Source organism: Silurus meridionalis, chromosome 22, assembly GCF_014805685.1.
Source record: "Silurus meridionalis isolate SWU-2019-XX chromosome 22, ASM1480568v1, whole genome shotgun sequence".
Lineage (NCBI taxonomy): Eukaryota > Metazoa > Chordata > Actinopteri > Siluriformes > Siluridae > Silurus > Silurus meridionalis.
The window spans coordinates 7,278,305-7,302,509 of NC_060905.1; the positions used below are offsets into that span (position 1 = coordinate 7,278,305).

Here is a 24,205-nt window from a genome sequence, read left to right on the forward strand (position 1 = left end):
ATGTAAATTAGGCATAAATATCCATGAATATCTGAAAATGTAGACATTTGTAGACAGGACAAACAAATGAAACTTTTTTTTTTTTATTGTTTAAAAACTTACTAATAGCTTGTTTTCTACACTTGTGTTTAGTGTGTGACCAATGTAAGTATTTATATACTTGTGTATACAAAAGTGTAAGTCAGCCTGTGTTTGAGCTAGTAAGACTATTCTAGCTTCCTGGTAGTCATCGGTGTCCAAGAGGTGTTTTAGTAGAACTTTTATATACATTTATCACTGTATTTTTCAAAATTCTACTAGTTTTAGGGTATAATATGGTGTTTTTTATTTATTTATCTATTTTTCCCCATGTATGACTGGGTATTGACCACATTTTGATTGAGAAAGGAAATACTGCAGTAGATTGACTTAGAATGCCCTATTTTACTGTCACGATGAGTGTAGAAAAATTTCACACTAGTATTACAGGTTTGCAAGGCCCCACAAAATGAAGCTGTTTACAAAGAGGTGACACTCACGATTCTTATAAGCTGAAGGAACCAGACTGCATGACAATCCCCTTCCCCTGTAACTGCAAAGTTTAGACTTCTTTAACAAATGAACAGCATGCAAAGTCAACTTGCATACAAAATATTTAAGCAAATAAATAGTAACGGTGTGCAACTTGCATTAATAATACAGATTTCCCTCGTGACGACAAAGCCGTCTGCGTTAAACTGACGCCACCCCAAAAATGCTGATGTATACAGTACTGTACTGTTAACATTTTACTTCATTTTATAATTATATTTTTATTGATAATTTGTCAACATAAAACTCAAACAAACTAGTAATGTTGCAAATGCAATTCTGCGATAAACCGGTGGCACGAGATTTGAACCACGGTAAAGCAGGGGATTACTGTACTATTTATTTAAGTTCAAGCCCAGGCAAACTACACAGTATTCAAGTAGCTCTAAAAAGAAAATATAAAACAAGTGCAACTTGGTGAAGGTACCAACTGAAACTTTATCAAAGCTCCTGCAAGGTTCTGTCCTGCTCTCGCAAAATATTTTCTCCCGCTCACAAAAGCCCGAAGTAGTTTTATTTTTAATGCACTGACTGTTTCTTTCTGCTACTCTGCTTTTTTGTTGTTGTTTTTTCACTTGCTTCCCTTTTGAATAGAAATATAAAAACAAAATAACAAACATGTTCTGTTTTATTTGAGTTTGACATTTTGTGTCAATGATGAACAGGGACATGAACAAGGAACTTTTCAGAACATAGAACATCAACTGAAACAATATCTTATTAAAAGAAAAAAAAAATCAGGCCAATGTGGTGGTGTACTTTCTTTAATACAGTGATTCGCCTCTGACTTGCGCTTCAGACATTTTTCCTCGGTGTGCTCCACACATGAACCACACGAGTTCGCGTCTGACCTTGTGCCTGTAAATAATTGTATTTAGTTGCCATTGTTGCTTTTGTGTATTAGATAAATAAGTTTATAAAAAAGTTTAAGACCCTTTTGTGTAAATCCCGCGAGTAATTGTATTCTCCCGCACACACGGGCATTTTACCGCCCGCACCTGCATTCACCTATCAAATCTTGTCCCGGTCCGTACTCCTTTGCGTCAGGTCCCGCGGGAGTGCGGGTCTCTACTTTCAATGTCTATTCTACCAGTCTTCACCGTCACGCTTAGTAACACATGCAGCTGTGCCCTCACCAGTGCAACAGTGAAAAGGGACCCCTCAAACAGTGACGCGCCACGCTGCGTTCCGAACGTTGTTTAAGCGACATGCTTGTTGCAGTATACTAAAAATTCATATCATAACAAAAATAAACACTGGTGTTCGGTATGAGACCGTACACCGCCCATCACAAGGGACGACACATCCGAAATTCAAACATTTGTAATTTATATTCAGATTTGTTTAACTTTTAAGTTCTATAAAGAAAGCACATTGTTTGTAGTTTTTGCTGGAGTGTGGAGGTTTGTGCCATATTGATAACTTGAGACATTCTTTGTCTGCATGTTCACCGGAATTTGTCTCTACTGTCTAAGCATGTAGCTTGACATGGATCTAGAGGATGTGGTAACCTTGCCTTCTCGTTATATTTGCTTATTTTACAAATATTACAAATGTCTCAAAATGTGCTAATATTTGAAAATAGCGAGCCACACTGAGTGCCAGAACAGAGGTGCCATATTTTATGCCCATTTCCTTAAAACCTATTGGTAGTCCTCATTTGCATCTCAGACTTGATTAGTAAATGCTTTTGAATGTCAGGTTAATGATCAGGATCATGACAACAGCAGAAAGATTTAAAGAGAAATAGAGCTTTTTAGTCACTTTGCTAGACAGGAATGTTGTGCCTCTGATTTTTGCTTTTAAATCCTCTGCATCATTATAAGCAGGGAATATGTGAACAGTGACCCTTGCTGTACCGCTGTTTGTGTAAGTGCATTAAAGCCACGCATGAAGTACAAAGCAGACACCTGCTTGGCGTTCGACCAGATCACACTCCCTTTTTTTTGGTCATTTTCATCAAAGTTATGTCTTTTTGTCAGGGTTTAGGGTCACGGACAAATCTCTCTCTCACATAATTACAAAACACCTGGTCATAGCATCATTTGTGATTCAAATTCTGCAAACCTGAGGTTCTTCAGTGTCAAAGTTTATTGAACATTATTTCTTCCGTGATCTCTACATCACATTGTCAGCAGCCATAGACTTTAATCTTCCATACTGTATTTTGGACTTTAGGAAAAATTGCTTTTCCTAGCTGACTAGAGATTTTCAGTGTGGTGCAACTTCAGGTGGTTGGCGCATATACTTTGCTTGCAAGGCATGTCACAACTATATGCAACACTTGTTGTTAGAATTTGGACACTTCATTTACTAATATAATGTACAGAATCTGTGGATTCAGCGCTCATGAGCTCAACCAGCAGATCTTACTTCGAACTGTGAATTGCGAAACCAGTGCCAGTGCACACGCTGCTACAGCCTGAAACATTTAGTTTTTGCTCCGAGTTCGGTATTTCTACTTATTTGTCAATTTGTCTGTGAACATGTTTGCTGCAACCGGAGAAACGATTCCCTCCTCTTCTAGCAGGTGATTGAATATACTTTCCAGAGGTCAGTCAGATGGCGCATCTATACTCCTCCAGCTGTAATCAGTGTTTTCAAAGCATGTTTAATGTTAGTTTGGGGGGGAAAAGAACATTTTACGAACTCAAGACTGCAAAGTTATTGTGAATTTGTAATTTGAGATATTGAAACCTAAATGTTGGTCTTGTTCTTCTACCTGTGCTACCTGTTTTACCTTTTCATAAATCAATCATGGTAGCTCCAGAGGTGCTAGGAAGAAGCATGGTGAAGATAATTCTCAGTATAAGGAGGAGGTATTCAAGAAAAATAAAAATGTTTGGAAGAGTCTGGGTAATGGATTCCTCACACACTTCAAACTTTTCTTGTGGTGTTGGGTGACACTTTGAGGATTTTTAATGCGCTGCCAAGGTAGTCTCCCCTAAATAATTGCAAAAGGAGAACCGAATTGATGTTATATGTGCAATCAGAGTGATGATCCTGACACTCTTGTCTGCGGATTTCATGAGCCGCTGTTTGGTGAGGAATCGAACAGAGTGGCAAGCAGCTTGATGTTGCTGAAGGCAGGGGAGCATCTCTCCACAGGCTTTGTGAATATTGACATGCCTGCTGCTCAGATCATAAGAAGGCCGAGGATGAGGGTGAAAGATGGGAATAATCACTGGAGGCTGCAGTAAACTCCGCTCTACTCCCCTCCTCTTACTCCCTTTTATAAGTCCTAGCACAAAGCTCATAACAAATTCCTTCAGTATAATTACTACAGTTCACATGGCATGCGGCTATTCCTACTGTTCTTTGTGGAGGCAAGGCTTTATATCATCGATCAATAAAATACAGGGGGCAAAAAAGTGGCTGCTTGTTGAGGAGGGCATGGGGGATTTCTCCTTAAACAAATTCACTCATGCTGTAAAACAAAACGCCATTTGAATATCTAAGGTGAAGCAATTTGCATAAATCAACATTTGTATTGTTTTTAATGATAATTGCAGTTGGCAAGTTAACAACCATGCTTAAAAAAAATCAATATAAAATTCTTTTGACAATTTTTGTTAAAGACATGTTGTTTAGTTGTAAAGATAAAGATCTAGAATATATAACAAATTACATTTTGTACAATTATTAAATGTATGCATAAATTAAATAAACAAACATTTCAAAAATATACAAACGTGTGCATTGATGTACAAATGTATAAGCATTTGCTGAAAACCACAACATTGACTAAAAAGTAATCGATTACTGCTGCTGTTATTTGCTGCTTTTAGATTTGGTGTTTGTTCACACCGTTTTAATGGAATCCATCATTTCGTGAGCGAGTGGATTGCGCAACCTGATGCTCGTGAGACACAACTGAACAGATCTACTGTGACTTTCCCGAAGTTAGCAAAAAGTTTACACAACAACAGTTTTTGCTCACCGTGCTAATTTTTCCATCATCCGTGACTTGGAACCCACACTTTTTCCTGATGCAGGTTGACCCTGTATTCTCCGCCATTTGGCCGTTATGCCTTCTCGCTAACCTGAAACTTGAGCAACCCTAATCACCTATTAGTTGATGCAGATCTAATCACAATTTTAAAAGGCTCTGCAGTAAGACATTTCACTTTTATCAGCAGGTAGCTTGTTATAAACCTATTGATTGTGTCTCTTTTAAGAGCTTCATTGATCGCCAATTAGTTAATAATTCATAGAATAATGTTGGGTCATAATCAGTAACTAGTGCAATTATATTTAAAATAGGTCAACATCTAAAACCAATTTTATTTCTATAAATTGGTTATAAAATTTGACAATTCTTTTTATTTACCCAGGCCCAGCCCAATTGTTTACTTATAGCAGGTTTGCCATGGAAACTTGTCCTTATTAGTTGTACCTGGTTTTCTCCCCAAACTCATCCTCATCTTGAACAGTTTTTGAAAGGGTTGTATGTCTTTATATAGATATAAAAAAAAAATCAACTGTGTCTCTAGGATTTTTTTATAGTTTCCTCTAACTGTTACATAAGAAGTGTACAGAGCATGAATGGTATCTCACATTTTGAAAGGTATCGATCAGAAAGAGGGTCATAAATGAATTTCTGAAACTTAAGATGTATTATGGAATACCCCAAAGACCATCAAGGAGGAGACCTGCAGTGACATTAGATAAGATAAACCTTTATTCGTCCCACAGTGGGGAAATTTCTAAAAAAGAAAATAGAGAGGCTGTTGTTACTCTCTGCATGTAACAATAATCTCTTGTATTCCTCACACCTGGGCTATGGGGTAAGGTGGCCAGACAGAAGCAAAAAAAAAACCAAAAACCCACGTCCAAGCTTTATAATGATCCCAAACCATGTGGCAAAACGGTCTTATAAGGTATATGATTAAATAATTATTCTACAATTCAAAAAGGTGCAAAAAAAGATCACAAAGCCCAAAGTGTAGCATAATGATGGCAGCATCAGGCTTTAGGGTATTTTTTCAGTCAAAAATGTATTTAATTTAATTTTTTTTTTTTACATTTTAGATAGAAAAAGGAAATCATTGATTGCTATAAATGCAAATAGTTTTTATTTTTTCCCTCCCCCCAGCACTGTATTTATTCATTCTAAAACTTTAAAGAAAGAAAATAATGCAAATAGATTTTAGTGCAAAACCTTCAGGTCTCTGCTTGTAAGCTGAAGATACTGTAAAAAGGAATTTCACCTTTCAGCAAATAAACGACCCAATCCGTATATCCAAATGAACAAAAGAACAGCTTAAAGAGGATAAATGTCCAGATTTGAATCAAACTAAAAATCTGTGACTCAAAGTGGGCTGTGCCCAAGCGATACACTTGCAGATTGATTGATCTAGACTGTAATTTTAAAGGTGTGGAAAAATTATGGCGAATCAAAGTGGACCATAGTGATAAACTCATAGTGATAGACTCGTACCCAATCAGACTGAGTGGGGAAGTAAAATAAAAAGGCACTTGAATAAAGTATTACTTAGTGGGTGTGCATACTTATGCACCTAGGTTATCATCTTTTTATATTTTTTTCCGGTTTCCACTGGGATGTTTGTTCTGTTTGCACAAAATGTTACTGTGGTTGTTTTTTTCCCCCAAATATGGCCCTTTGCATGATGACCTAACATTTCTGTCTCATCAGTTCAAAGGATATGGTTTCTAAAGCTTTAAGTGCCGTTTTGTAGACCCAGGTTACACTATTATTATTTAGGGTTTTTTGGGAGGAAAGGAACTTTTTTTTTTTGGCCACTATTCCACAAGAAAGTTCTTGTTTGATGATTGCACTGTCATGAACATACATATATAATGTAAACACAGAGGCCACATGATAGAGGGCCTAGAGTTTTTTTTTTTTTTTTTTTTTTTTTTTTAATTCTAAGAATGAAATGCTCCATCCTTAGACTGAATTTCCTGTTTTTGAATGAAACCATCCTTCTCGTTGTAGAATGGGAATTTTTTTTGGAAATGGCCTTAACCTTTCTGAGCAGTTGTTTCTCTCAGGGCCGGGCAGATGTCTTTTCTTCTTTGTGTGATGTAGGCGCACACACCTGTGTGCTCCAAAAGCAAGGTAGTGGCAATTCCTGATTAATAAAACATCTGAATTTTGTTTGTAAAACCTGATGAATGTGGAAAGAGGAACTGTTTACTTTTTCTGTTTGTTTTTTGGTTTATTTTTTCTTTCTGAATGTTTGTACTTTTTCGATTGGAAAAAATACATTTACTCTACTGAAAAATACCATATACTCAAATCTTTTTTTTTTTTTTTTTTTTTTTTTTTTTTTTTTTTTTACAAAATCGTTTTTTGTCACCAGAGGTTATAAAAATAGAAGTTTTTCCTGTGTGTGTGTGTGTATTTTATTACCATAGATGTAAGTCCGAATGATCTCTTCTACTGCATTTCAGCCTTTCCTGTCATTGTTCATGTTATGTTCCCAGGTGTCTGTGCACTTGACCTTTTTGTGGAGTTTTGTTGGCATCACAACATGCAAATGAGCTGTGTCCTTTTGAACGCAGGTGATCAACGTACCCATGCCCAAGAGTAAAGAAAGAGTCATACAACTTTGCTAACATCGATTAATGAGGCAGATTGCATGCAAATTTAAATACTGTAATTTCCGGACTATAAAGCGCACCCATATATAAGCCGCACCCACTGAATTTTACAAATATTTTTCTTTTGAACATAACAAATTTTTGAACACTGAAACTAATGAACTTTACACAGGCTTTAACAAAAGACACGTTACACATGGTGTAACGGGGGAAATATGTTGCGCTTCCTTTAGGAGCATAGCGGTATTTTGGGAATAGCCTGGCACAGCATTTTTCCCGTATTACTGCATGTGTGCAAGACCGAGGAATATATCCTTATTATTTTCTGATGCTCATTTCCAAGTTTCTTTGACTAACCTGTAACGCTGTTGCCAAGAAAAATAAAAAAGCACGAGTTTTGGAAACCTGTCTGTGCTTATATGATTTCTGTTGCAACTGGAGTTAGCGAGCTCTCCCTTCACCCAGACTCAACACGTTACAACGGCTTGTATCTAAACAGTAGCCTACCAAGAAAGTCATTGTTCAGTCTTCCTCCTTCCTTTCACGACTATTTCTCTCAGGTGTTTATCTTTTTAAATAAGCCGCTTTGTTGTTTAAGCCGCGGGGTTCAAAACGTGGGGAAAAAGTAGTCGCTTATAGTCCGAAAAATACGGTAAGCAGTAGTGGTTCAATTGGTGAGACAACTATTGAATATTCTGCCTTTTTTATGTGCGGTTAAAATTAAGCAGATAAAAATGCAATGCAGATAAAAATAGAAGTTCCTAAATTGTTTGGGAGTTGGCTTTAGGGCATAATTTGTGTTTGGGGTGTAAAATAACGGGTTAACAAAAACTGAACACTGTCTCCATTTCAATAATTGGTCCGATGACCAGCAAATGTTTTCTCACTTCAGAACACCTCAGCCACTGTTGCATGTACCAGAATGCTTGGTTTCTTATATTTGCGTTTTTGGTCTATTTAATCATATTTGCTTGCAGAATGTGCATTATGTAGTGTTTATAATCAGGGAGGAAATCTTAATTGTTTGGCTTGTAACCTTTTTCCAGTAACACTGAGAGAATAGCTACATCATTAAATGGTTCTAATGTAAATAAGGTGTGTTCTGTGATAGTGATTTCCCACTGTGGGTTTTTTGACCATGCTGGTTTACTCTGAATATTTTGTCTTAACAGACATCAGATTACATAAAAGGCTCAAATATCCTAGCTGGATTAGAAGTTTGAATTATTTTGATTTAAAACAATCAATGGGCATTAAAGTTTGAGCAACTGGGGCAAGGAAAAACTCCCTGAGATGGCATAAGGAAGAAACCTTGAGAGGAACCAGACTCAAGAGGGAACCCATCCTCATCTGGGTTGCACCAAATGTCCATAAAACTTGACTGGCCATAACTCTCATGCTTCTCTTTATACCTTCTTTTAACTATATGTACATGTCTAAGATTTTGCTTGTGCATGTCCTGAGAAATCAATGCCATGTGCCCACGTGCATTACTGACCTGCCTATTGTGAGCAATACAGCATGATGTTATGTCCCCAACTAAATAAACAATCTAATGTTGTGTCTCAAATCACATACTTGAATACTATAATGTAGCATTATGGCTTACTAACACAAATGGTCTTCCTGTTAGTTTTTTTGCTAGTCTTCTGGATTTTTTAATTTAAAGTGACTGTTTTTTGATTCGAGCTGCAGATCATGTCAACAATCCTGATGACTTTAGAACGTTTCACAGATAAACTAAGTTCGTCAGTCTGTTTACATTGATATTGTTCACCCTCATTTGTTTGAAAACTTGTTAATGCAACTGGTTAGCTGTCAGTATATGTGACAAATGTACACTATGTGGACATCTGACCATATGATTGTATGTGCTTTTGAACATCTCATTTCATATTTAGTTCCCATTTTCTGTTATAATATCCTCTCTTCTGGGAAGATGTTCCATTAGATATTAGAGTGTGGTTGTGCTCATTCAGCTTCAAGAAGGTTAGTTTAGTCCGGTACTTATGTAGGGTGAGGAGGTCTGGAGTGCAATCAGCATTCCAGTTCATCCCAAAGGTGTTAGGGTTGAGGTCAGAGCGCAAGCGGAAAAAATGAATTCAACTGCATCCGAAGACATCCTTTACAACTTTGATATAAAGGTTTAAAGAAGAACCACATATGGCTGGAAAAGTCTGATGTCCCAATAGTTTTGTCTATATTGTGTACTTTATTACTTCAGCTTGAACTGAAGAAAGTTCTGAGATCTTGCAAAAAGTTTTTTTTTTTCTTCTTCTTTCTTTTTTACTGGCAAATACAGGTCTGCAGCATTACTGGTTGCATGGTGTTGCGTGCACATTTTCTTTGAGTGTAGTTATTTCTTCCTGTGTGGTTGTTTATCTGTAATAGATTTCACTCAGTAGGAAATTAATAGGTTTTAGCTGCTTTTCGCATCTTTATATCTCTTGAACCCTTCTGAAATATTTATACTGCATTAGAGCATTTTTTTTCCAAGCAAATAATGTAGATATTGTCAACTAATCGTCACGTTTTCAGGTCGTCGTTGGGAAATTCTCAATAGCGAGATAGCTCAAGAACTAGTGGTTAAATGTTTGTAGGTTATGTACTATTTACAATTTTCATTGTAACTGTCCTGTCACTGTATTACTGATGAGCTAGTTAGATTTAAAAATTTATCCAAGTATGGTCAGGGTCACTTCAGGGTAAAATGAATGAAATAGCTTTAGAATGAAATGTCTTCAATAAGCACCTTCTTGTTTGAAGTATATTCTCAAGATGTTTCTGGTTTATAAATTACCCAGAGGAAGAACTGCGCTTGTTTTCATCAGAAAACAAGCGCAAACTTTTCAGAATTGATGAATTGCTCATAAATATTCTTTCTACCTTGACCTGAAATTGCTTTGTGTGCATAAAATTATACGCTTTTCTAAAAACTAATCATCTTTCTGTTGTATCTTGTAGACATGGTCCATGGAGGGAACCATTCAACCCTTACTACGTCAACACCGGCTACGCGCTGGCACCCGCCACAAGTGCCAATGACAGCGAGCAACAGAGCATGTCCAGTGACGCAGATACCCTCTCCCTAACAGACAGCAGTGTGTAAGTATACACACAGTCTTTTCCACAAGTACGAGATCACAATGTAGACGTTAGCCTGTTAGCCTGTTTGCACTGTTTGCACTGTTTGGCAGGTAATCCGGGGTTCCCTTCATCTCAGAGCGATGTCAGTAGTAGTGACACAAAGCTACCACACTTTCATCACTGTAGTGGATTTCCCAAGTAACCGATCTCTGAGTGGAATCTCTAGAATGAACTTGGCTTCCTCTGAGATACCCCACATCTACTCATTACTCGCCCTAGGAAAAGCCTCCAAATATTATTACTTATGCTAATTATAGGGCTTACAATTGAACTGCAACTGCGCTTTCATGGTCTATAATTGGAAGGCATTGACTTTGTCTTCCTTTAAATTATCCTTCCTGGATTTATAGGGTCTCTCCCCTACATTGTATGGATCCTTTGGAGATTTGTAAAAGTACAGACAACAAAATCACATCAATCTTTTTCATATCCATCTGTCTTTACACAGATGTTTACCACATGCAAATTCCATAACTGGATTATATTTGTGTTTGAGGCAGCCGTCTGGCAGTGTATTGGGGGGGGAAAAAAACACAGCGATTATTTTTTTTTTTTCCGTTATCACTATAGGTTTTTTTTTTTGTTGTTTTTTGAATCTATACCCAGTCAGCTAGTTTTCCATAACCCACTGCCCTCTCTTTTATTTATGGCTTCTCATTGCAAAACATATGCTATCGTTTAGCACTCCTGATTTCTTCCATCTAAAGCAGAAGGTATGTTTTCATTTATGGAGTTGAGCCAGGACATGGAAACGCAGCCAGCAAAAAAACAGCATAGACATGGGGAATGTGATAAGTTCAGAGATAGCACCAGGAACCATGTTAAAAGAAACATGAAAGGCAGTGAAGCAGCAAAGAACCGTGTGTCTGAAGTGGGTTAGATTAGAGAATGTAGAGGTGCGGAGGCACAGCGGGACAAGGTGTACTCAGGGGGATAAAAGCCTCCCCAGGGCCATGGCACAGAGGGTTCCACCTCCACTCAGCATTAGGACAGGCAGGCTGCTGCGTTCACAATTCAGACAGGCGTGCACTCACAGTCTGCAACACAACTGGGGAAAAAAAAAATTCTGACTCTGCTTTGTGCATGCCTGTTGAATTAGAATGTCTTCTTAGCATATGTTAAATGTGTGAACAACTAGCTTTGCTTTCACACTTTATATTTGAAAGTATGGTCAGGTGTTTTTTTTACTGTCAATCGCTTTATATTATGCGCATTTATTTACGAGGTACCAATTCTAGATGCGGTGAAGTGTTGCCATATTAAACTTACTGTATTTCTGTCTCTACACTGCCATGTTTCTTATAAATATTTTATAGATTAATTCAAAAACTCATGTTTGTCTTCCATTAGCGATGGAGTTCCTCCCTATAGATACCGTAAACAGTCTCGACGCGAGATGCACGAAAGTGCCAAAGCTAATGGGCGAGTGCCACTACCTCATATTCCTGTAAGTACCCTTCAAACAAGACCTTGTTCACTCTCCAACACATTGCAGCCATTTTACTTTTTGCTCTGCCTCTATGCCCATCATCTGTGTTTTTTTTTTTTTTTTCCTCCTTTTTTTCTCTTCTTGACATTCTCCTTTCCATCTTCTCCCTGCCTCCCCTGAAATGAATGTGCATTCTTAAGATGCACAGCGGTGTCTGGGGGGGGGCTTTGATCATGTGCTGGCGAATGGTTGAGGGAGAGAGAGAACGAGGGGGGGTTGTAGAGAATGTGTGCAATGCGCATGAGTGCTGTCTGAAACATACTTGATGCTCTCTCCGGCGATGTCTGCTCTGGGCTTCCCTATTGCACTGACTTCAACTTAATTGGAGCCTCTGAGATGAAGCTAACCTGCATTTTCTCTCATCAAGGAGACATTTGCAGTACATCTCAGCTTGTAACCGAATATGTACATATGCTGTAAGAATGAAGAATGAGCTCCAATGTTGTCTTCTGCTAAATCAGTAAAGGCCAGACAATGGGGAGTACAGTGTAATAAAAATTAGATTGAGGTTTGTAAAATTGTGCTTTTCATTTCTTTAATGAAGTTTGTGAACATCCCATTCCAAATGTATTCCTGTCTGTGTTTGAGGTTATAAAAAGCTCCACTTTTCTGGTAAGGTTTTCCACTTGCTATGTGACTTTGTGCACTCGACACTCGATTTTTTTCCACTGCAAACTTCTCAAACCATGAATTCATAGAGCTCACTTCGTGTACACCTGCATTGTCATGCTGGAACAGTGTTTGAGTCTCCCACACGACAGCATGCAGAAATATTCCGGACAACCGCAAGAACCACAGGAAACCCCCGACTTTTCATTTACATTTTCATACTTAAACATAACGCACTGCTTAGTGACGGTCATACCCCAATGCCATAACTACGTGTTCAGTTCTTGCTCCGAATACCGCCGCGGATTAATTGGGATACGTGGATGACAGACAGTCTATTCAGAATCTGGAATGTGGATCGGTATGTGGAAACACTGATGAAATTGAGCAAAAGACTGCCAACCCTTTTGCAAGCTGAACAATTATTCACCTCTCATATAGCAGGAGATTCTCTGTTCTTGGATTTCCAATTTTAGGAATTTACGCAAATCCTTTAGCTGAGTGCAACATTGAACTGTTGCGCCCGATGAGCTTCAGTCATTTGTGTTTTATTTATTTATTTATTTTCAATACAGGTGGTCTAATACGGAGTTTGTAGGACAAAGATTTAAATTCACAGGAAATTGTACAGGTTTCTCACATGACTCATATTTGACACATACATTTATTCATCTTTATTAATTCATTCGCTTAACTAGCTCTCTGACTAGGCATGTTTTGACTTTTGACTGTCGTACAAACACGAGTGAATGTTCAGCAAACCAGAGCTTTCTGTAACCTTGTAAGATCTAAAAGCCTTTGTTGTGGCACGTCCTGACTGACGCTTTAGAGGCGTTTGATATGAAAAATGCAAGCTAAGGGTCATTGCTTTTGTGGCGTCTGCAATTATTTTTCGATAAGATGACAGACTTATTGTTTTTGAGCTTGAAGTATCTTCCAGCAGCTTTTTGGAATTTGCAGTAGTAAATGGCCCATGTCAAATTTTTTAGTTTACAGTAAATAGTCTAGCATACATTTCTTTTCTTTATCCGTTTTTTTAAATACTGTTATATTCTAGAGCAGTGCATGTCCTTGTGTTGCTCTGAGTTGAGTAACTTCTGTTCTTCAGCCGATTTAGCATGCTTTGTCTGAACACGAGGGGAGCGGAGCAATTCTTTTATTCTTGAAGGGTGGTCTGCAGCAGTGAAGCTCAGTCAGTAGCCACAACATCTTGTCAAGGCTTGACGGATACTGCTGCTTCACTGGGCATGTAGCCATATGGGGCGGGAATGAGACTGATGCATCTATAGTGATTTAAGACATGGAACAAAGAGAGCTAAAATAAAGAGCCCAACTCAGATTTGACCCTGTAATCAATTTTAATGGGATTCTGGCCAAGCACTGTCTTTTTCCCCCTAAATTAATTTCTCATTGTGTTCCATTCCATCGTATCCACAGAAAGAAAACCGGACACAGAAAAGCAAACTGTACTGTGTAGATCTTTTTAAATTTAAACACATCAAGCTGTTTTTTAGTAAAACCAACATGTATACAACAAACATAGAACCTGTGTAGCAGCCCTTTCTTTGTACGTTGCTTTACAGATTAGCGATGACTCATAACAGATTTTGTCATTGAGATCATTCCAAACAAGTTGATCTGGTTCTTGGAATACACACAAGAGCTGGATGAGTGTATGGCTTGTGTAGAAGTTGTTTGAGGTAACTGTGTGCGCTTATGTTGACTGGGAAGGGTAGACAAATCAAAACATTTCCACTCTTGATCTTTATAGACTATGGTTGGAAAGATTGGTCGGGAAAAAAAAATCAATAAATTAAAAGTGGGAACTAAAGTTCTATGGTCAGGAGTCTTTAAACTTTTGGCCATGTAGTCTTTCTTTAAGTATGTAACAACTCTCTTTTGTGTTGATCTACCTCTAGCCAAGATCAAGTAGGGCACTCATGCACGTGCCCTGGGTGAACCTATCAGCATTCCTCTTTTCCCTTTTTTTTTGACAGTCTTGTTATGCAATGTTAATTATTGTGACTTAATACTGGTCATGTTTTTTGTGCAGCGCACAAACCGGATGCCAAAGGATATCCACGTGGAGCCTGAAAAGTTTGCAGCAGAACTCATTAGTCGACTTGAGGCGGTCTTAAGGGAGCGCGAGGCCCAGGAGAAACTAGAAGAGCGTCTCAAGAGGGTGCGGCTGGTGAGTCTGCTTCCAAAATGGGAGGGGGGGAAAAACTCTCTGCTGTGAGGCTAATATTTGATGTGTAAATCCTTTTTCTTTATATGAAAGCTACGCTCAAGGAACTAAGTCTGCAGCAGGATGCATCATGCATAGGCTTATCAGACATACCTATTCATTTCTGTTGTCTCTTTGTCTTCAGTGTCAGGTGAAACACCTGTGCTGCCTGAGAAGTGCGCTAGTCTGGGTCTGAGTAATGACTTTGTTTGATGTGAGCTGTGGCGTGAAACAATGCAGCGCTCGCCACAAATCGGCATCTTTTTCCCCACACAAAGCCAAGTGTTAATTCTCAAGACAGATAATTTGCGTAGTTTGGCCGCCTGTAAGCCGCACTGCTGTCACGGACCAGTAGTTCTCAGTTATTAAGAGCTTGAAGTAGGAATTTCATTGTCTTTTAATTGATATTCTTACCAGTCGCTGCCTTCCTCTGAGATTAGCACGGTTCGAAGAAAAGAAGAGTTGAGCTCATTTCAAGGTTTTCCCCAATCAGTGGAATACAACAAGCAGTAATTTGGTTTTGACATTTCTAGGAATTAGTAACATGTTACGCAGACTTTTGATGTTAACTAAAATAACATTTATTTTACCTGGGATTTATTTTCTATGCTTTTCTGAGTTGCAATCAAATTTCTGTAAATATCCCCACTCGATCCTTCCCTGTATGAGGCCTTACTTTGGGCCTGTGCTCAGGGGATCAAAACTCAAGTTTAATCTGTTTACTTAAGAATCGATGGCTTTTCTATTTAAAATTATGTTCGGACCCATTATTCAAAGCGATGAATGCAAAGTGATTCCGAGGTGTACAAGTGTCATCGTCAAAAATGTGTTGGTTAACCCTGCAGGAGGAAGAAGGAGATGATGCAGATGTGTCCACAGCGCCATCTCTGGCTAGCCACAGGATGCCCCCTGCTGTGCATGTGCAGCACTACACAGCACGCTACTCAGATACAGCATACAGTGTGCAGCCACTGCGTGACGCACACGAAGAGAACCCTGAGAGCATCCTGGATGAGCACGTGCAGCGCGTCATGAAGACGCCTGGGTGCCAGTCGCCGAAGTCTCGCTCACCTGATGGCCTTCCTGCAACTAAGATGCCTGGGCATATTGCACCATTGCCCGCTGGTCCAGGAAAACACCAAGCAAGGCTCGGACCAAAGGGTGATCTGGGGCATGCTTACCACCACAAACATGCCCATCACACACTCCACGCTGAGGGAGAGGGCATGAGGCCATGGAACGTAGATCAGCATCATTATGGCTCCAAGACCAGGAATTACTCAGATAGCAACAACACTGTGGAACCCGTTGGATACAGGTAAGAACTGTCTATCCTGTAAATATGAAAGACTGTACAAGGCGAACACAAAGCAAAACTGGTCAAAGATAATGTTGGTTAGCAGGGTATGAATCAATCTTCGGTACCTTTTGTTTCAGCAGTAAAGGGGCCACACTTTCTAAGCGGCCATACAAGAAAGGTGAGGACAATCGGAACTTTGAGATGCGAGATACAGGTCCAGAGGATATCGACAGAAACCAGAAGATTCTGCAGTGGATGATGGAAGGAGAGAAGGAGGCAGGGCGCTACAAGAAAAGTCCCTATGGGTGAGTAGATCTTGCCGGTCTTGCATGATATTAGAGATAAACAAATGATTGTAGATCATTAAGCCTTTACACACTATTTAGGTTACATATGAGGTGGCATTTTGGTAGAACTGGCTTACACCAAATGTATGAAAGTCTCCTGGATAGCTGTAGACTGAGACTGTAAATGTAAAAACTTTTACTTTTTATATTACTTTGTTTTCAATGAAGGCTTGATTCAAAAAAAGGTAATATAAAAGTGAGCTAGGGGGAAGAAAACCAGAGAAAAGAAAGTAGAAACGTACTATAAAGCTTTCTTCTAAGAGTACATTGAAAGCTTTGTGGCATTAAAAGGCTTTTCTGATTCTCTGATCTGTTCTTTAGGAGCCTCACGGGCTCTAAGAAGGCGCAGGGTCACGAGTCAGGCAGGCCGAGCTCAGTTGAGCGGCCGGGGGCTGTGCACCCGTGGGTGTGCGCGCAGCTCCGCAACAATGCCCTGCCCTCGCACCCCTTCATCCAGGATCCCACTATGCCCCCGAACCCAGCACCCAACCCCCTTACACAGCTGGAAGAGGCCCGCAGACGACTTGAGGAGGAAAAGAAAAAGTCAGGAACCCTGCAGACCAAGCAGAGGTGAGCTACTCTTCTATCGCTTTATAAAGCAAACACCAGGTTTTTCTTCACTGCTGTCAGTTTTTCCTCCTTTAAGCCTATTTTCTGTTCACATTACACCCAGAGAAGGAAAAACTTAAACATTTTAGGCGTGCTATCTTTTGTTTTGTGAGCTTTATTTTGAGAAAAGCGAAGCGGCAAAGGACTGTGGATCATGACTTAGTTGTGCACAGTGGCTAGGCCCCCTTTAATTATTCTCTTGCATGCACCCCTGCATGCGTGTCTTTTGAGGTGTAAATTGGGTGGTGTGTCTAATGTAGGAGTTGTTTCTCAGGTATGTGATGGAGGTGATCCAGAGAGGACGCACTGCGGTCAGGCCTGCTGTTTTCCCCACACTTAACGTGGTGCCCGCCGTGTCCGACACGGAGCTCTCCGAAGCCCAGTATGTCCCGCTGGCCCATTGTCCCCATCATGCCTTTCTTAGTGTGTCATTGTCACTCCTGTCATTGACTCTGAAAGTGTTCACCATCCTGCATCCACTGCTTCAACATATTGACTATCTTCCCTGCCTGGTCTGCATGTGTCCGAATTACATATTCCAGCTTGTCCAAGTTCATGTCCCCTCTCTTCTCATGTAGTTTTATAGCTGTGTGGTGTATCTAGCTAGTCACCATCTTTTTGAGTATTTTAACCTGTTGCTGAAAACATCACTCAGTTAAGAGTCGCTATTGTGTATTAAATGTATTTATTTATTTATTTTATTATTTTTTTTTCCTTCCCAAAATGACTCAAGTTGGGATTGGTATTGAGGTCATGTTATATGCAGATGTTCATTTCATCAGAGCCTGTCTACTGCAAATAGCAAGAAACTGAGATCTTTTGGATGGATGTTTTTCCCTCAAAAAGATCTGCGTAAAACGTTTATGATCCTTTAAATGCTTTAATAAGGAGGTTTCACTCACCACTCATCTTTTTCTTTGTTCTACAGACACAAGGGAATGAAAAAGCAGCAGTGTGAGAACATTACTGTGGCATATTACTTTTGTGGTGAGCCCATCCCATACAGGACCTCGGTCAAAGGAAGGATTGTCACGCTGGGGCAGTTCAAGGAACTACTTACCAAGAAAGGGAGTTATAGGTAAAGTTACACCCTTTATTTTTGTGGCTATAAAAAGAGTAATTACAAAATTAGGCAGAAGGTAATTGTCAGTTTTTTTTTTTCTGTAGAGCTTTTGCTGAATGAGTCACTTATTTTTGAGTCCAAAATGACTGGCGAATAGAAATATAGAAGTATGAAGCAGAATTAAATGGAAGAAAATGTGCAGTCATTGTGTGCAATTTTGTGCACATGTATGTGCTTAAACTGCATAGTGAATTAACCAGTGTATTCCACTGGAGATGCCTCAGTATCCAGCACAAACATTACCATTATAAAGTGATTACTGAAGAGGAATGAATATACAAATCAGAATTGAAAAATAATTCATCATCCTCTAGTCTTGCATTATATAAACATTTTTTTTGGTTTTATCATTTATCATTTGCCATCGCTTGAGTTTTGCTTACATGCAGCAGTTTGTGATTTACCCAAAATTAATCAGCCACTAAAATCTCACTAGTATACAGTAAATACACGTAAATGAGAAACGGACTAAAATAAATATAACATTTTCAGCTGTTTGTTTCAGCAAATCACAAAAAAAACTATTTTTTATTTAATGTTTCCCTCTGTATTTGTCGAACAGTCAATGGCCAAAGGTCACAGATACTTAAGTATCACACCCATATGTGGACCTTTCCTCAATCTTTTGACACACATTTCAAAGCACACAATTTCAGAGAAAGTCTTTTGTATTTTCCTTCACTGGAACTACAAGGTCCAACCATGTTTCGGCGCCTCTGTGCTCAAATTAAGCTCTGTGAAGACATGGTGTGTTGCACATAAACTAAAACCTATTGCGTCAGTGCAATTCAGTCAGCGATGCTATTACTTCAGGCGGAAGTCAAACCAATAATCGTTTTTACAGCAGCGCCCCCAGGAACCTGGGATATCAATGCTAATATTAGTGGCGTGCCCTTACGCTCGTATTTCAGTCAAACCGAAACAACTAGCATGAATGTTGTTTTGTTTGTTTATTTTTTATTGTTCATTATTTTTTTTTATCGTTATTGTGTTTTTGAGAATCAACACTCGTGCATCTATATTTTCTTACACCCTTGTTCATTCCCTCCTTTTACAGGTATTATTTCAAGAAAGTGAGTGATGAGTTTGACTGTGGTGTGGTGTTCGAGGAGATACGTGAGGACGACGCTATTTTGCCCATCTTTGAGGAGAAGATCATCGGCAAAGTGGAGAAGATTGACTGAAGATCAGGGAGAAAAGATAGCATGGCTTTTAAGGAGGTGCTACTTAGCAGCCAGTAAGGGAAGGAAGCTAAGAGGAGGTGCTTATAGATGGTACTACGTATGTGTGTGTGGGCTAGGGTGGGGGTGGAGGACGGATGGGGGCTCAGGAAGTATGGGATTTGTGGGGTGAGTGAAAAAGAGAGAGTTGGAGCACTGTGGGATGTATGCTATTGACTCAAAGGCTTCTACCTCTGCATTAGAGCCTTCTCTGGTTCCCCACAGGTGCCCTGTGCTACTGGTCACCGTGGTATGCAGCCTTTGGACTTGAGGGCAGCACACACTCACCATTTCGGTGTATTTCTAACATAATGTAGCAGTGTAAAGTTTGGCTAGAAAAAATGACTCGCAAAGTAATGTTTACTAAAGCTGCATATTTTTGATATGACATATCAGTAGGAAGGTATCCTTCCTAATGCAACATCTCTTGTAATTTTATATGTACTGGTACCATGTGTACAGTCTGTTTAAAACAACAAAAAAAAAGGTTTTTATAACTATTTAAATATTTAAAATTAATAAACCTATTGGTATGATCTTAACATTTTGGCAGATCCAGCGTGAGATGCTCATAGTTCACAAGGCCCTTTTTCTCGCAGGTGGCTGGAAGAAAACCAGGAATCACAGTCCATGATTTAAGTGCTTTTAACCTTTTAAACTCGATAACGTGCACGCTCTTTACTCAGAGCAGCTCTAGGTCGCCCTACACTTTCTCTGTGATGGTAGAGAGGAGTGGATGGTAGCTTATTGCAAAGGCGTTGTTGAATGATCATGCCTTTATGTTGAAGGGTTCAGCAGGGAAGCTGCGGTGTCAGACTCTGGCTTTGTATGCGAGTAATTCATTGGTTTTACCTACAGCTGCTTCTCATGCAAAAAAACAAACAAAAAAAAAACAATATGCACCACTCCCATCATCATCATCATCTAGCCTGAAGAGAGAGAGTGTATGTGTGTGTGTAAACTGGCCCCATGAAAAATGTCTGTCAGCATTAGATGTATTAAGAGTATAATGAACATTATGGAAAATAGCACATCTGCAATTTGTAAAAGAGCTATTTTTATACAGACTATATATCCATAACCAGAACAGGAGGATTTACTCAGTTGCTGTCCAAGTGCTTGCATATTTTCATATTTGGAGTGCAGAGGATCACTGGGGAGGGCATCTGTAAGTGAATGTGTGGCTGTGTGGAGCGCTGCTGTGTACCACCTACCACTAGCCTATACAACGATCATGTTTACACTTACCTTAATGTATTACAAAAGGATAATTGAGTAACGAACTGTAGCCTTTTAGCTTCACATGGCTGAATTTGGTGCCTGTCAGGAATTATTATTATTATTATTATTATTATTATTATTATTATTATTAATAATAGTATACAATTCTAGACTTGGTCACATTACACCAAAGAACAGAATACTGTAGAAAAAAAACAAGTGTTGTCCATGTCCAATTATTTTTTTTGTTGTAATTTTCATCCACCTGTTCTCATTGATTTCTCCAAAAGCTTTGTGTCATGAGATGAACAGTTTGTGTATTATTAGGGAATTCTTGTTGGGATGACACGCGGGATGACACTTGTTTTAGCGTTTGCCACTGGAAAGAGGCAGACGCTGAATGGTGCTGCAAGTAGACAAGCGTAATGTCCCGGTCTCCCTTAAGAGGATCTCGTCTTCCTGTGTTAAACGTTCTATTGAACGTTTTAGGATCCTTGTCTGTGTACATTTTTTTTTTTGTCTTTTCTTCCTCACATCAAAACTCTATTATTCCTTAATTAGCTTGAACTAAATGGGTACTTCGCTACTATGGAACTATTTTCTTTGACATTTTCTTTTCTCTCCCCTTCAAGTCTGACTCATTGTAATTACAGTGTAATTGTCATCATGCTTGGGCTTTTTCAGTGGGCATGTAAAAGGGTTCATAATTACTGTGAAAAGCCTGAAAGTGAGCACCTCTCGCTTAAGATGGATTAACTGTGTATATAGTACATTTACAGAGTGCCTTGATGAGCATGCTCACGCTCTGCGGTCTCATCCTTTCAGCTCTTTCTGATGCATACCAGCAACGAGAACCATTTTTATTTCTAGCATTGTTTGTTTGTTTCTTGTTTTTCCTCCTGTACATGAATCTGTTTTTCATCTGAAGTGTTGTCACACATTGAATAAGCCTTTTATATGTAAATATGTATATTTTCTGTGTTTTCAGCCAGCAACCTGATTTGGATATTTAGTGCCCTGGTTCTGCTTAAGTGTGCTGAGTTGTACAGTTATCATTTTATGGTACTTTGGACAATAAAGACATGTAATAAAACCTCCTATACATTTCTTCATCATGCCTTATTTTCCTTAAATTCCTGTCTATTGAAAACTGCTGGAAATGAGAAGTTTTTTGTTGTGAAGTCAGGCAGTATGTAGGCCTTTTCGGGGAATTTGTGACTTGGGAGAATGTTAAAAACAGGAACAATCATTGATCAGGTGTCGTCTTTTGGTACACAGTTTGTATAGTCTCGACACTGCTCTAAAATTGCACTCTGCAGTGGGAGGCTCATACAGCATCGAAATATTTTACAGCCTATGATCTATTCTGTATAAAATGCAGTATAGCGTAAATATTTATTGCATCTGGTTACTTTTTATGATATGACCTAATTATTATTTCATGCTTAATATCTTCTCTGCGTATTTTGTTTGTTTTCGCTACATTTAAACACCGAGCAAGAAATGTTACGTGATACTCATAGAACAGACTCGCCTTCTTTCACACCTAAAGTTGATGCCTGAGGTCGTTTTAGAAATTGTATGAGAGAAATCTTTTCCAAACACCAGATACAGCACTGACTTTAAGTTCTATCAGAAGCACACAATGTACATCAATGTGTAAAACACTAACATAATATTCACATGCCCATGTCTGCTCTACACTGCTTGAATCAGGCTGACATTTAATCTAAAATGCTGCAGACTGAAGATGAGGAAGAAAAGCCAGGTTATAATGAAAAAAAGATAGTGTATTGCGTGCACAAAGACACCTCGAGCATTATGTAGTCTAAACAAAAGTCAGACTCTGCCGGCTTTTAATACTGATGTGTACGTGCGAGTAGGCACATGCAAAACCATAGATAATATCCAAGGCTAAGAAGAAAACCATGAAAGTGGATATTGCAGTATTGCAGTATGTACAGTCTTTAGAAACAAATTTATACTTAATATATATTATAGTGCTTTTTATAATCATTCAATGATCATAAAAAAAGCTAGTGAGATATAATCCAGCTTTCAGGACATGTGTTTAAAGTGGAATTGAGGCTCTCGTTCATCTACAGTCGTATCAAGTAGACATTTTACACAACACAGTCATACTGTACAGTAACGATGGAAAATGCAATAATGAATTTTGAAATAATTTGAAGAAGGCTCTGCACAAGACAAAGACAAATACTTTTGTTAAGCGAATACGGCTGCGACAACTAATCGATAATAATGAAAAGAAATGCCGTTATCGATCAGTTGGGGTGCTCAAGTTACGAGTTAATATGATGGCAAGATAACACTGGCACTTGCGAAAATGGTGAACAGTACAGGGTTAACTGGCAGCAGGAAAAAAATGTGCGTCCCATGTCATCAAAGGCAGGGGACATTACATTTTCTATTTAATGCAACAAAGAAAACTGTACCTGGAAGTTATTGCAAAGCGGAGTTGTGTGGCATTGAAATACCACAGTGATGCACAAGCACACGCAAAGAGCACAGCTGGTGTCAGGGATGAAGGCGAAACATCAGCACGGTGAGCAAAAACTGTATAATCCTCATTGTGTGAAATTCATTTGTCTACCACAACACTTACTTTTATGTTTTTAAACGTGATTTACTGCGGCTTTACTACGTTCAAATGCTTGTTTTCAATGTTTGTATTTTTTAATTATGCATATATTATTTATCATACAAAATGTAATTAATTATATATTCTAGATGCTTATATCTTCACAAATGAACAAAATATCTGTATTTTTTCAACAAAAAATTGTCAAAACAATAATGTATTATATTTTATATAGATAATTTTAAGCATGGTTGTCAACTTGCCATCTGCAATTCTAATTTAAAACAATACAAATGTTGATTTACACAAATTGCTTCACCTTGCATACTCAAATGCTGTTGTTGTTGTTGTTGTTGTTGTTGTTTTTACAGAAAGAAACAACCCAACATGCGGGAATTTGTTCAAGGTAAAATCCCCCATGCGCTCCTCAACAAGCAGCCACTAGAAGCTTTACACAATGTCTAAATTAAAGATAGATAAACTCAACATGTTGCATTTTTTAAGTACACTTTTATACATAAATACCCTGAATTAGGGTTTTACATAGTATAATCAGCAAAACATCTAATAAAAGAAATATATACATAGATATTTTTACCTGATAAATCAATTAATAAAAATAAATAAATATAAAAATAACAATAATCGTCCGATCATTAGTCACAGACGTAGTAGCAACTAACAGCATTTGTTTAGGCTGGAGATTATAGCAGCCATCTAGTCATTTCAGATTCAGGTTTTTAGGCTTATTATATATTTAAGAGAAATGAGAAATGTTCACTGGACATGCTGTAAGAGTACTGTACTGTATTAGAGTATGGTAGTGCTGGACACAGTCAGACTGCTTCCAGGGGCCTTAAAGCAGTATTTTTGAAACTTACTGAGAACATATGGAAACAATAGATAAATATTTAGTGGATAATGCTAAAAAAACATTAAGCCTTGTACGTGTGTATGTGCATTTATATTTTTATTTTTATTTATTTATTTTCAACATTCCAGTCCATTCCAAAGGTCAAAGCTCTGTAGCAAGTCACTCAACATCTTCCACTCCAACCCATGTAAACCATATCTTCATATATGTATATATATATTTATTTTGTCTTGTACAATGCATATATTGTACTGTATTGTAATAAGATAAGATATACCTTTATTCATCCCACATTGAAGA

The 24,205-nt window shown here is 38.4% G+C and overlaps 1 protein-coding gene across 5 annotated transcripts in view; it reads left to right on the forward strand.

The window, feature by feature from the left end:
- axin1 (axin 1) overlaps positions 1 to 21,529 on the forward strand; it is a 32,186-nt gene extending 10,657 nt beyond the window's left edge. For 3 of the 5 annotated variants that reach the window (XM_046834774.1, XM_046834771.1, XM_046834772.1), the window contains exons 3-11: positions 10,102 to 10,242; positions 11,635 to 11,731; positions 14,436 to 14,573; positions 15,455 to 15,927; positions 16,047 to 16,214; positions 16,578 to 16,826; positions 17,140 to 17,247; positions 17,794 to 17,943; positions 19,046 to 21,529. In XM_046834774.1, coding sequence (XP_046690730.1) covers positions 10,102 to 10,242; positions 11,635 to 11,731; positions 14,436 to 14,573; positions 15,455 to 15,927; positions 16,047 to 16,214; positions 16,578 to 16,826; positions 17,140 to 17,247; positions 17,794 to 17,943; positions 19,046 to 19,172 — 1,651 coding nt within the window. In that variant the 3' untranslated portion in view covers positions 19,173 to 21,529. The remainder of the gene's footprint in view (positions 1 to 10,101; positions 10,243 to 11,634; positions 11,732 to 14,435; positions 14,574 to 15,454; positions 15,928 to 16,046; positions 16,215 to 16,577; positions 16,827 to 17,139; positions 17,248 to 17,793; positions 17,944 to 19,045) is intronic. The other 2 variants (XM_046834775.1, XM_046834776.1) reach the window with 2 other exon arrangements.
- Positions 21,530 to 24,205: the final 2,676 nt, after the last annotated feature.